General features: G+C 34.4%; 1 protein-coding gene across 3 annotated transcripts in view; it reads left to right on the top strand.

Annotated features, from left to right (window-relative positions):
• The window catches only part of LOC115443238 (transcription factor HNF-4 homolog), a 48,426-nt gene that overhangs the window by 21,583 nt on the left and 11,559 nt on the right, over positions 1 to 15,284 (top strand). The window contains exon 1 of one of the 3 annotated variants that reach the window (XM_030168563.2): positions 11,415 to 12,074. The exons of the other annotated variants lie outside the window; for them this stretch is intronic. Coding sequence (XP_030024423.2) covers positions 11,909 to 12,074 — 166 coding nt within the window. The 5' untranslated portion in view covers positions 11,415 to 11,908. Of the gene's footprint in view, positions 1 to 11,414; positions 12,075 to 15,284 lie in introns of those variants that run through there. 3 annotated transcript variants of the gene reach the window in all.

Raw genomic sequence — 15,284 nt, 5'->3', positions numbered from 1 at the left:
TACATTTTCTATCCGCCCAGATAGCCATCACTGTACTCAAGGTGTTAAAACCCACCATAGTGGACCATGTAAATGTGTCGCGTTCCGGGATACGCCTATATATATCAGAATCCAACAGGCCGGCGTAATTGTGTCGAATATCGAGGGATAATCTGATCATCTCTCATACAGCAAAATTCTATTGGCCCCAAATCGTGAGTGGAATACCACTCACCATTTAGGGTGTACCTGATGGTAAGTACCATCAGTTACACCTTCCATGCACATATTATAAAAAGAAAACAGTTTCAATCATATTATGAACTTGCAGGCAGTGTGTTTATTAGGCATTATGATATTTATCATCTAATATTTCAAGGTAACAAAAATAGAGCAGTGCAAAGCCGTGCTGTCATTTAAAGTTAAGCTGGTGCGGCTATGATGTACTGTATGATTTTGTGGTATTACAAATTTTTTATACAACTCACACTACCTTCTGCTTCAAACCTTCAGGGTGTGCCTAGAATCCCCAACCACATAAAAGGTTTTCCATTTTATCTATAGAGCAATCAATATGTTGCAGTAATAAATATTTATTACAAATTTATAATTTTATAGTTTTATTGGAAGTTTATATCCAAGATATCTAGAAGTAATACAGTCCATATGGCTAGCTTTGCAATGTTGTAAAAACGGTGCAACACATTCAAAAATATCTCCATTATCTACATATTAAATCAACATGATAAGAAATGATGTGACAACATACATATTTATCTATGCTGTTTTAATTTTTTTTACGCAGTTGAACACGTCACGTTATTTTTGAAAAACTGACTAATAGGTGACATTGAACTATAAGACTTATAAGTATGTTTGCAATCCAGACTAATTTTACTGAATGTTTATGTAGACTGTTGAAGTGCTAGAACGAAGCTTGACTTATGCATTACGCGTCATATAGTATGTAGGTTAATTTAAAACCGGTGCTTCCACGCGAATGGACCCGCGGGAATTAGCTATTTTTTAATAAACAACTAATATAAGATCCTTAGGTATAATAAACGCTGTAATTGCAGTGATGGATGACCATTGTGCATTCGCAGGCGGTCTAAGGACACAAATTAGTATCAATTGTATGCTTGCCACTGTACTAGACCTGGCAATTGAGCGACGTTTGTTCTCACTTCTTATTATGGATGTTTATTTTGTGCGTTCAAATTGTTTAGTAGGTAATGTTTTTTGTTCAAATAATGTTTGAATATCAGTTTAGTGTTACGTTAAAATCTATTTTGAGAAAAAGATTTAGACCGCGTATCATATTATTTCGCATTAAAGTATGTCGAGAACGAGTGCTAATTTGTGTAACGTGGTTTTGCTATTACTCGTATACGTTATCAGTGATAACCTATATGTAAAAGCAGTTTTAGGATGCTAAGAGAACGCAAGCAAATTTCATTTTTGCCTAACCTGGTACAGCCACTTTCATGTTTTCACGAGAAACAGGCTTGGCAGGTGATATTATACTTGTTAAAAGTTGTAATTGTGAATACTGTAAAATTACAGTCGTAAAGTTGTCACCCCTATACTATAATGTAAACGCCGGCATTTCTGCGTACATTAGACCAGCATTTCCCAAACTATGAGTCGCGACTGGCGGTCATATTAGGTGGACACTAAAAATAGGTTGTAGATCAATCGACTGGATCAAGACTCAAGAGCCGGACAACCACTGATGCACCAGGAAAGTGCCTTTCTAAATGAATCTAAGAGTCCTGTTACTGCGATGGGTGAGGTCCGTCTTGGTTCCTTATTTCATTTCATCCTCTAATTGTTTACACACACACACACACACACACATACATCACGCATTTATCTCCGAACGGGTATGCATCGGCCCAACCAGGGCACCCACTTTTCGCCAAGCCTGTTGCGTCGCATGATGTGATAGGGGCGAGCCTATCGCAATATCGGGCACAAATCCCAGACTCCGGGCTGATACTGAGCAGAAAAACCCAAATATCTCTAGCCTAGAATTGATGTACCTTGGAGATTCTCATATTCCTTGCACATACCTAGTCTGAAATCTTTGCTGGGATTGTTAGATGGCTTCCAAATACCTATTCACTTAAAAACATTGAATTAATTTGTTTGTATTTATTTAGATAACGTTATTTAGTTGACACAATATACATATTTATAAATTAGTTTAAAGCATTAAATCACTTTTAGTTATCTTAATGATGCAAGCATTATACAAAATAAACAATCTATTGATAATACTAATAAATAAGAAAAGTTTCCAGAAAACAAAGTAATAACAGAGAGTATCGGTAAAAACTAAAGACAACTAGTGGCGCCTCATAATAACAATCAAATGTAGAACTTAAATCGTGTGTAATAGGGTACTTGAGTTAATATAGTGCAAGAATAGGTCGATTCTATTGAACCTTTTGTAAGAGACAAAAAGGAAAATACTACTTTCTTTGACGCAATATGCTCTTTATTACAAAGTAATTAAGAGGCATAAGCATCGAGGGTATTCAGTGTGAAGGTACATCTACATACGAAATTGCAATTTTTTTAACTTTAACAAGTCAGTTTCTGTGGCGTCCTGTATAGATAATATGTCCGTTATTTTATTTTCCTTTATCCCACAAATCTCTAAGACAAAGTAATAGACATGTAAAGTTGTTTTATTAATTCGTCCAATTTGTTATACATAAGCCATGATTATTGCAACTATACAAATTACATTTTAGCTGTAGTTAGTCGTAAGTCAGATGGTCAGAAACTTTTTTTTCTCATAGACCACTTTCAAAATTGTGCTGGTCCCAGCGGACCTCTTAGAAAGTTCACGAATTGTGAACCTCCATTTTTTGGTCACGCCAACGTAGACCCCCTTCAAGTCTCCTGTGGCCCCTCGGGGCCCATCTGGACTACTTTAGGAATCAATGGTCTAAGTGAACGCAGTTTAATTTGTAATTTTATCGACAGTAAAAAGCAGTTTACATTATTACCCTTGCTTTAAGCTTCAAGGTTACAGATTCAAAATACTTGTATAAAATGACTAGATTTTATTATGTGTTTCCAATCTCATGGTATATAATTGTGGATCCCTTTATTGCCTCGTCACGGTGACGGTCGAGTTGGAAATTTAATAACCACTTATGAGCGTGCGTTTGCATCACTTGCGTTGTTCTTATTATCTTACAGTGACTAACGATACAATGTTCATGTTTTGATGCGAGTTTATCTACTATCCATTGTATCTATAGTCACTTGGGACACTGAAGCGTGAAGGGATACTGAACTTGCATTTGATTTGTAGAGAAATCCGTTTAGTTATGATATAGGATTGGAATTATGTGTTGAAATAGTAGCTGGTAATGATTACTTCAGAGGCTGTTGACATGTAAATGCTTCCATCGTTCCGACGTAACAATATTAAAATCTGTAATTTCGTACTTATATGGTTTGAATCTAAATAAATGAATAATTCAGCTACAGCCATGATAACCTTTAGGTACTAAAAGATCTAGTTTAATATCAAAATCCACTTAAAACGTATCATAAATTAGTTTTAAAGACATAAATAAAACAATTTATCATTGCATTTAAGCTTGTAGAATATACACCAGTCCGACGTATCTGATACTCAAATGTATTTCATTTCATAATGTCAATCAATTCTACGATCTTGCAATAGTGTGGACTTTGTCCTCTAACATTTTATCGTGTTATCACAGTCCATAGAGCAATGATGTCGCGTGGCCCACCTGCAAACAAACATGAATTTATGCAAGTCATTCTAACGTACTGGGCCGGGAATCCCATCAAATTTTTTGGCGAACTTATTTGTGCTCTACGAAATGACTAAGCGAGATCCGAAGTTCAATATAATAATATCAGCTTTGTATTATATACTGTCCCACTGTTGGGCACGGCCTCCTCTACTATTGAGAGGGATTAGGCCTTAGTCCCCCCCACGCTGGCCTAGTGCGGTTTGGTAGACTTCACACACCCTCGAACTTCCTAAAGAGAACTTCTAAGGTATGCAGGTTTCCTCACGATGTTTTCCTTCACCGTTAAAGCAAGCTATAATTCACAAAGAATATACACATAATTTTAGAAAAGTCAGCGTGTGTGCCCTTTGGGTTTTGAACCTGCGGACATTTGTCTCGGCAGTCCGTTTAAAAACACAACTGGGCTGTTATAAACAAGAAAGTTCAATAAGTTTTACATAGTTTCAAAATATAAACAAAAGCTTCATCTGACAATAGACCTGGGCCACCCTTGAGTTAACTGAGTGAGGGTGTCGTCAAAAAGTTTCAGCCTTACAAAAAACAAATTTCTTTTTGACCATGACAACAGACAAGGCAATTCGTATAACAAAGTTGTTTACATACTTATATTAGTGACATCAACGTTTACACTTAATATTAGATATGACTTCTGAATATGTGAAAGTAGATAAATACACAATATTTTCGCGTCGCCTTATAATAAAATAACTCCACTCATAGTTGACAAGTTTTGATAAGGGTCTCCTGACTCCTCTCCTGTAATATCTGCGATATTTTATCTATATCTGTACTCTATTGATTATCTATCAGCTACTTGCATCACAGTGGCAGTTTGTTTTCTTTCGTAATATACATAATATGTGTAATATTGATGTGTTGCTATGAAAATTTTGATACCTTGCCTTACCTTAGTTTTGCGCATACCGATAAATTCTTACATCATTATTAAAGATCTTTTTGCACGTCCATAAAAACGCCAAATCATATTAACGACAAAATCGTCAAGTATTTTTTCATAATTTAACATGTATACTTGCATTCGCACGAATGACGTCAATATCTTACCGTCAGGTAAATAGTATACTATTTTAATGTATGCAGAGTGCCGTGACGTGGGAAACTCAGACCTTGACATAAGGTAACAGAAAATACACGTGATCCTGTGCATTATACTAAAGTTGTGGAAAAGAGATCCAAAATGGATTATAAGATTGATATAAAACTATTTCGCGGATTTTATATAATAATTTTTTCCGACGTTTCGAAGACTACAGCCTTCGTGTCCGCCCCGTGACCAAATAGCTTTATTTTAATGTCCAATATTCGCGTAAATAGTTATATTTCAATGTCTAACATTCGTGTAAACATAAGAAATCATTGTGGATTATGAACTTAAAAATAAATTTTGTATTAATATAGTTTTATGTCGTAACTTAGAACATAACAGTGCCTCGAATATAGAAGTTACAATATAATTCGTAGTCTCATTTCAACTGGTAAGTATTAATAGTCGAAGACATATTTACAAGTTACTTAATTGTGATGTTAAACATGAAGTGCCTCCAAAAATATTATACAGCGAAGGCTAAAAAACACGTTTTGTAGAAGATTTTGTTATCCACTTAAATTATTATTTAAGTGAAGTGGGGTAATATTTTATTGTTTTATCAAGATCATTTTCAATCTTTTATTCATTTTATACAATCAGAACCGGAATTGCTATAAAATATAAACATTTATCAAACTTCTAGACGATTACACTCAGTATTTTCTTTTTTATAAATAGACTGAAATAAAAAACCGTTTTAATCTAATAAACGTTCTTTAATAAGAGCAAATTATGTGTTGTTTGTGACAAATATAATTACAAGTAAATTAAATACACTCCGAGGTATATAATTTTCTTGCGATTTATAAGAACGTGTTCATCAGGCGAACCGGATTTTCCTCTCATTGCAAATAATAGTTTCGGATAAAACTATTATAATAATGTTTTAATTTGTCCTAGTAGTACTATATATTAATATAAGCATAATAAATTTATTGTGTGATGAAGGTCTGATGCGTTAACATTTCAATTTGTATGGATACAATCATAGGTCTACCTTCAATGTCACCGAACTTATTATACTCTACAGTTTCAAGAAGAAATATTTCCCAGTTTCCTTCCTGATAGACTAATTATAAACATAAACAATAATAACTATAAGAATAGCTAAAACAATAATTATTGTAACTGCCCTCTGAACTTTAAGTACGTATATACAGTTTTGCATACCGTTGAAACGGTAAAACACGTTGCACACGTAATATATTAACCATCATAATACATATGTATGTATACATAACAAATTGATTCGATTTTAGTTCGTATTTAAGGCAGTTTTTTTATAATTTTTATTCACTGTGTTGACACGTGTCACCTAAACATAGAAACAGATATTATATGTATTTGTGTAGAGGCGACATAATATTTACATAAACAGTAAATGTGAGAGACGCTACCTTAATTCTTCGTCTTCCAGGTTCATTTTTTTTCAAAATGATTTAGGGTAAAGTTTCGAGAAATCTACTATTTAATGTAGATATTCGAATAGTTTACTTTGAATGCTCTTATATCCACTGTAAATTCAAGGATACAAAATAAGTACCAGAAAACAAAAATAAAAAAAAACATCAAGAAATTAGACTCCTCACGCCCTCTTTGAGCAGAAAAAAACAATATCACTGCCTAACCTGCGATTCAAACCCAAGACCTCAGAACATTAGTCATAATGCGCACATAATACAGCTATGTCACCAAGGTAGTATTTATAAAATACAAAAAACATCAAAGTATTTTTTCTATGGAAATACAAATGGGCGATTTCCTCCGAAGCCCTTCGCCACATCATGATCACCTTGATAATTAATGGTGTGGTTATTCTAATGCTTGATATGTTTATTACCCTAAGGCTACAATAATACACTCGGTTTGATCAATTTATCAGTTGGAATGGAAATGTGATGGATACATTTTTCCTTGGAAGTGATCCGAGGATTCCGAGTATCCATTATAATTTATTACTGCCTTGTATTTTTTATTTGTTGAAAGTCTTTTTACTATGGTATGAATGTTCTGTGAAATAGTAACCAATACTTAGTACATTTGAAAATGTACCGTAATTAAAATTACCGCCTAAGTTTAGTACCAAATAAAAATATACAAAAACTGTTCAATTTAATTAAGCGCCGTCTCCGAAAATATTTAAAGTGCAGATAATCATAAAAACACGAATTGAAAAAGGATTACGTTGCTTATATTTTAAGTTTCTTATTAAACCGTGTAATATAGAGTTTAAATATTTTTTTGATTGTTGTGGTATTTGGGGTCTATTTTTATATACCCAAGAAATGACATTAACATCTGGATTGCCACACGAAAGATAATGTTAAACATTATATTATTAGAAAATATGATGTATTTAAAAATAGCGTACATCATGCTATATCTTGGAAAAAAAAATAATATTCAAAGTTTCGTTTATTTTCCATCCAATTAATTTAAATTCAATTAACATTCACCCAATTTTTTTTGTCGTGTGATTTGACATTAAACCATAAATAAGACATCATTGTCGCTTGACACGTAATTTATGATATTTTTTATAAGTATACAACATGATTCATAAATGAATAAATATAATATGTCATGCCTATTGTTAAGTAGGTATGTTTTGCATATAACAAAAGCTTAGTAATTACTATTGTAGGTCATAAAGAGTATGGATGTAATGGTGTATTTGTAATTAATTTATTCTCATCAATAATTTCAGTAAACAATCGTAATAGCATTGTTCGACCCAATCCCAAGGATAAAACAATTACAATAAGTCAGTTGTAAGCATGTTTAAAAAAAAATAATTTGTCCATTTTTGCAATAGACTGATCTCGTTGATTGAAATTGGCGTTTATTCTATAATCTATTTAAAACCTAATTTTGCCACGCTGTTACTCGCACATCCTGTTAAATCTCTTAACAAATTGTAAGATTTTTGAGAGTTACATTACAGGTTTCGATCACAATATGTAATTAAAATTACGATTAAAAATTGCTCGGAAAAGTAATTCTAAAATTAGATTAACGATTACAATTACATTTTGTAATTCGATTAATAATTACGTTTTTGAAATCCTAATTAGTAATTGAATACTTTTTTGATTACGATTACTTTTGTATTTTTATATATGCATGTATGTTTGCTAAGAAGGTGAAAAAAGGGCAATTATATAGATCATACGACATACACTTCGAATTCTTATTTTAGAGATAAGAATTTCTACAACATAGTTTTAGTTTATAATAGACTTTTAGAAAATCTGATTTTAGTCAATATACTAATACTCTCTTTTTAACTATGAACTAACGAGAAAACTCACATAAGTGATTATGTAATTGCTATTACTAATTAATGTAATTTCGGTTAATGATCCGATCTGTAAGTCAATAACATAAGTTTATTAACGTCAAAATGGATGCCGCGATACGTACTATAATTATTTTTGAAGATTGAAGATGTTTTGCCAAATATTCATAAATATGTATACCTATCTATTATATCATCCTTTGATTTTTAAAACATATTTAAACTACTTTGAAGAATACGATGACGTCATGAAATTATCAAAGGAATTAAAACAACATAACTTTACATATGTTTGGTTTTCACTAAAGGCTGATTATTCAGTCCGATAAATGTTATTCATCAAAGTTATAACCTGACAAATTTGTAATTCGTTTGTGTGGTACTCTATCTTACGAATAACTTTTAGCTGATGATGGAACAATCAACCCTTAACGATATCTCAATCAACCAGATTAACAAAAACACATAGATCACGTTCAGTCTCTGCATAGTGAACGTCAATGTACAAGTACGTCTACTTTGCTCCAATGGAAAGTTGAACACATGGTCCGAAATATTAATACGCCCGATGGTGACATTTTGTTTTGTATTTTTAAATTATCAGTGAATGGTTCAAACAAAACAATCCTTTAATGGTTTATTTAGTAATAGATTGTTATATTTTTTTCAAAGGCCGCTCGATACATTAACATTAGTGTTAATATTGATATCCGATTAATTATCGCCTGTCAAATAAGAAATTGAAACTAAGTAGTAAGTACTTAAGTGTTAGCCTTGAAGTTCTGAATTGTATGCTCAGGGTAGATGCTGCGAATTTGTCAGTCTGAAATAACGTGAGTTGCCTGTGATTGGAAAGCTGAAAATTTAAGCTCAATGTGAAGACAGCGCAAGCAACTTTTACGCAAGTTGTGTTAAGTATTCAGTTTAAATTTTATAATCGCCTGTCCGTCGTCATCAAAAATCTTTATTAAATTACGGACAAACGTCCTAGAAAATGTATTTGTCTGAGTCTTATTTCAATAATTATGTATTAATAATGCATTATCACGCCTTAAAGGAAAAATTCATGTGTACTTAACTGATTATAATTTTGTTGTGTGAGTAACAAAAAATAAATCTATAAAGATATGCTTGTTTACCTTTTTATTGTTATCTCACATTGATAATGCGTTGCAAGCATCCGTAACAACGATAATGAGAATGCAGATGTCAATTGTTATTAATTGTAATCGATATTATATGGAATATCGATGTTGCAACTGTCCTTATTGTCGAATCGATAGATTTTAGGCATATTTCCGAACATTTTAAGTTTGTGGAAATATAGCCAATGAAGATATATGTTTTTTTATAATATCAAATGATTAAATGAAGAACTTGCTAGCCTGCTGGTAAACAGTGAAATTTCACATAGACTAATAGTTAGCTCTCATAACTAAATATCAAAATTTCGTGTGCCAATGCGCCGCATTTGGTACCAAGTTACTTGAGATATTATATCCCAATGTCCAATAATACTGGACTTAGCTACTAAGCTAGTCTCGCTTCAATATCCTTTGAATCGAAGAAAATGTATGCATATTGCTTAACGATATTTATGGCTTAAGCAGTGGTACATTTAAAGAGACAAATACTTGAGACCTATTTAAATGGGCTAAGTATTGAAGCATTAATGAATTACATAATATGTTTAAATAGCTATAACTTGTTTTCGACAAACACCCAGATCTTAAATGGGTAAATAGGTTAGAAGTTTAGTGTACTCCAAAAACGATAACAACTTGCGTCTGTTGTCATAGTTATGTCAGACTGCTATACAAATAAATAATTTTAGCACATGGTTATTATAACCAACAGGTGATCAACACTATACGAGTATATTTTTAGTTGATAAAGAAAAATAAACAACTTCCAATATTATTATTTTTTACAAGAAGAACACGCTTAGTTCATGCAATTAAAACATAGGCCACGTTAATTTTAGAGGAGATGTTTCTATTGGAGGGTTCTTAGAGCTCTATTACAATTTATGTAAGAGAAGGAGTGGTGGAGCTGGTCAGTAATATACGTAATACGCGAACACTCCCCCAACACGATCATTGAGAGATACCTACGTCTGTTTACCGCCAATCGCCACGTGCCGCCGTCGTGCATATTGCAATCAACCGTGGACTATTTTGATAGAAAGGGTCATTAAGACAAGATCTCGTTCCGAGGCAGCGTCGCGTTGAATCGATACGTCTGACCCCTTTTGCCCTGTCTGCTGATAGCAAGCCGCGCCGAGATTGTTCGCAGTGTATGTACAGAATCTGTCCTTTCTCCACTGGGAATAGTGACTTGTAGATAAAAATAGGTACCTAGCAGTTTTGTTCTACGAAGAGATATGATTTCTAGAAGTTGGTATTGATAGGTTATTTGGTAATGTCTGTATGATGTATGTGTTAACTTTCTTAAGTTTTATTTTTGGTCAATATATTTCAGATAAAAGTACCCATCAATGTTCGGTTTAACAAGTTCCTACATAACTGAAATAATTTTGTTAAGAATGAACTTAACATCCCTGGCAGTTTTACTAAATAATACGGTTGCACATGACCTCTTATGACTTATAATATTGTTAATGTATGCATTGCTCCTTCACAAAACACAAATAATTATAGGCATTTAGTGCAGATTGATAGCCGGCCACCGGAACCATGTCCGGTTGGTAATGCTGAGTAAAAGTAAAATTATACATACGTACTAAGAGCAAAGCTTTTTTTTTTGGACTCTGTTCTTTTTACTATATATATGTACTAAATAATGTAGTAATGTGGGTCATTCCGGTCGCATACCAGTTATGGTGCCCCCTGATATCATCTATATTATTATCTATGCGGTTCGCAGCCAGCGTATCTGCCGCTCTTGGATACCGTTTTAATGCCCGATAAAGCATCCGAACGCAGCTTATCTGACACCCGATAGATAAATACATGGTCATAGAGAAATAACACATGGCAACAAAGGAACAAAGAAAGTGCGTGTCACAATCAATTACTCATCCGGTCAGTTTTGTTTACTTACTGTAACGCGGTGTTTACGGGTGCATCGCCGGTTGGTCAGCACTCAGTCAGCTGCGGGTGACTCCTCGCCAGGCGCCTGCGCCGCTTCGATTCCACATCCGCTGCTGTATCGATAACGCATGAGTCAGCTGCGTCGCGAGCGGCAACGACATTCGCTGATCTCGGCACTTATTGTGCGGACCGCGAGCGCGGGTCATTCATATAGGCATTAGACTGTTAATGTTTTTGTCAGCGAATCGTCATTGAAGCGGATGTTAAGTGTCGTGGTCAACGCTAGTCTGTCAGTCGCGGCTACAACGCGCGCCAGAGAGGTCGCCTCCGTCATCCGACCCCAGCGTGACTCCTGTAAACAACATTATCGAACTACTCGAACAAATAGTGCGCTATACAAACCGCCACCCGGAAACTAAACTCATCAGCCGTATAAATATTGACAGTGATTTTCTAATTGGTGCTTACACGATTTGTTTACAAATCCATCGCGGCAGTGCCGGTGATAAGGGAAGCATTTGTGACAATAATAATTGAGTATCGGGACACCTGTTCCAACGTTACCATTGAATGTGGAAATTATCAGCGGCGCTATCGATTGAAGAGTGGCAGCCGGTGAGCTGCAGTCGAGGGAGGAGTGGGTACGCGCGCGGTCGCTCGGAAGATGCCGGTGCTCGGCTACGGGGAGATGGCCTCGCAGGACTTGTGTCCGATGGGTTACAGCGCGGAGTACATGCTGCCCACCTCCTGGGACAAGCACGACGGCTACACGGGTTATGCACACCGCGTGCCCCCAGCGGCCGCAGTCGCCACCACGTTTACCACAGAAGGTTTGTCCACTTTGATACATGTGTGGTTTGTTTGAATACACAATTCGCAGACGCTATTAAATGACGCCGGTCCGGATGATTTAATAGATGTACCGTGTTAATTTACCATGTTTGATGTTTTTTCAATAGTGCTTCAATGACATCTCACAGCATAGGCAAGGTACATTTGTGAGAATGATAAATGCGCTAAAAAATTCCGCTATCGTCAGTTTTTGCAAGTTCATTTTAGTCTTTGGTTTGTTTTTATTCTTCAGTATAATTTATTTATATCCTTTTTTTTGTAATTGACGCAATACTCCTTCATAACAACGAACTTAATTATAATTTGAGGTGTGTTTCGATGTATAGAACAGATCCTAATCGAGGTTATTAAAATAAATCATACAATGATAATACTTTTCGTTTATCTTTTTTCATAATATTAGTAGATAAACAGGTACATAATGGACAAATCATGCTGCGTTGATATTCGCATTTTGATATAGCTAGATATCAGTTGAAGTGTTGTTAACAGTTTTTTTCTTTACCAATTAATAAGTAATATTACGTCAATATAGTATATAGACGACATAATCCGCTTAGTTTGCATGTGGTACATTAGTCATCGTTTAATCGCCTACGAAATCAAATTGATTAAAATAAATATGTATGTATAAAGCCTTAATACTAAATTAGCCTGCAGAATAGCAATATTGTATAAACAATATCTCTGGAGAATTTTATTAAACAGAAAGAGACAAGACGTAATGGTCTACACTAAAAGTTAATTCAACTAACCTTTTGTAAAATAATTATATATCTTAAACAAATCTTATTACATGTAGTTAACATCTTATAAGTATAGTTTATTTTCCTGTGTGGAAAATTTCTTCGGGGTTTTCCGCAGTTGTACCCATTTATATAAACACTTAATTGTTTATCTCCAGATAAATATAGATAATCGTACGGTCATTAATCGTTAATACCAGCAGGGGCCGATCCAAGGGGGTCCAGCCGAGTAAAAATACCCCGAGCTGCAAAATTGAGAGCGCCCTGTGATTGAATGGAGTCCTCAATTTACTACAAGAAAGAAAAAAAAGAGAGTTTTATTGTTGGCACAAAATGCAGTTATAAAAAATAAAGTAATTTCTACAAATAATTATCTTAATGTGCCAACAATGGGCTACTCATTCAGCTTGATGCTGCTGCAATACAGCTGCAGCGCTGGTTTTCAAGAGAAACAGTTTTTAAGGTATCTGCAATAATAAGCTCATGACTTATCTGGTGGCAATGTAAAGGGCGGTGAATATTATTGCCAGAAGCAACTAAGTTGTAAAATAGGGCCCTACATACCAGACTCTATTTTAAAGTCACAACGCCACATACAAAAAACTGCAACTACAATTGTTTTGTGATAATAAATAAATATTGCCTGGTACCTTGACTGATATTGCTTTTACTTCTCTAATATGGTCTAGTCGTGAAATTGTCCTTGATTTCTAAGTCTAGTCCAATATACCTGGTCTTCGACCTGGACTATTAGTTCTTAGTCCAATTTCGATCTGCTTATTCCAGTGTACACATTACATTGCTGGCAATTGAGTAAAAATAGCACTTGCTTCTTATTACTATGAACATGGTATCTACAATGGTAACACTAACACTGTCTTTTTCTTTTTCTATGATTCCATCTTCATCACCGTTAGACTCGTGGAGGAAATCGGAAGACTAAATATTAAAAAAATGGAATAGATGCCGCCTAGTCTCATAAAATACGTACCTTTTCCCAAGTCCCGTTATAGTAAGTAGATACGAGTCATCTATAGTAATACCATAAGGGTAAAATTTTACGTAAAGTCATACATTGTATGACTATAAAAGTTTTACCAAGTTATTATTTCCTTATAAGAAATAGGTAATTCTAATTGTTGTTGTTTTTAAAATATTGCTTGACACCGTCATGCCATTCGTTTCCAAAACACAATTCGTTGGGATTTTGCATCATTAAGGAAATTAGCAACAAACAATTCGTCGTTTATTCAAATTCCTACATGATTAGCGGTGAATATATAGTAATTACTAACAGCAATATGCTCGATAATAAGTCAGCATGGTGTGGTTAGATGTGTGGGTCTCAAGTTTTTTTTTTAAAACTAGACGTTGCTCTCGTTTCCGCCGCATGAAAGACCTTTCCGGATATAAAAATCAAACCCAGAAAATAGCACATATGTAGACCTGACTTGGTCTAACATTGGGGCAATTGCTATCCAAATTGAGCGCTCTCTTCTTTACTTATTTCCAGTGTCATAGATTGGGCTTTGCCCAGACACAACGGGCAGTCCCTGGGACGCAGAAACCTGGACCAAGTTCTGGGGCATGCGTAGGACGGTATTATAGGAGCTCGCACCATGCGCATAAAAAGCTAATACAACACTGCTTATAAGAAACAACCAAGTATCGTCGCCAACTTTCGCATCAATAACATTAGTGAGATAAGCAAGACAGGATCTAGAATAATAACAAAAAATACCGATTAAAATACTGATTCGATTATCTGCCGTACAATCTATAATACCGAAAATTACATAATTTATTTAAAAAGCACATTTCGTAATACTGAATTTGATTATATCAAACATAGATTAATATATTATGTTATTTTTTATTACGTCAGTTGTTAAGCCCCATCCTTGGTGTTTTTGACTTGAGTTCAAAACTATTGCAATTGGCTACGCTTAGAGTATTTTATTGTAATATTAATTTTGAGAAGATAAGTACTTATATTGTTTCATTTAGTATCCCAATGTCAAAATTACTCTGTATACTATGTTGATATTCAGCAAGTTAGTTAATTAATACTGCCATCGACGCAACGTTGACCTTCTTCATGAAGATATGAGAGCTAGTATTGTCACTGAGGATAATGCGTAAGTGCATCTAACCGGAATATCGCCAGACATAAAGAAACAAATATATCCCTTATTCATTTCGAAGATGTGTCCCTTTAGCGTAGGCTCCAGGAAAATATATGTATATTGTTTTATGACATCTGTCATGCAGCAGGTGACAATTCAGCTAACTGTGCCAAGCAACAAGTTCGATTCGTTTCGAAAGAAATCGTTGTGATCCTTAAATATTTGTTTTCGTGGACTACTTTACATAACTTTAAGATTATGTGTACGTGTTGGGTTAGTTTAGTCACTTTTAGCAGTATTTAACCCGCCTTTCAAT

Source organism: Manduca sexta, chromosome 16, assembly GCF_014839805.1.
Source record: "Manduca sexta isolate Smith_Timp_Sample1 chromosome 16, JHU_Msex_v1.0, whole genome shotgun sequence".
Classification (NCBI taxonomy): Eukaryota; Metazoa; Arthropoda; class Insecta; order Lepidoptera; family Sphingidae; genus Manduca; species Manduca sexta.
Note: the sequence above shows the minus strand (reverse complement) of the source record. Positions and strands in the feature narration are given on the sequence as shown.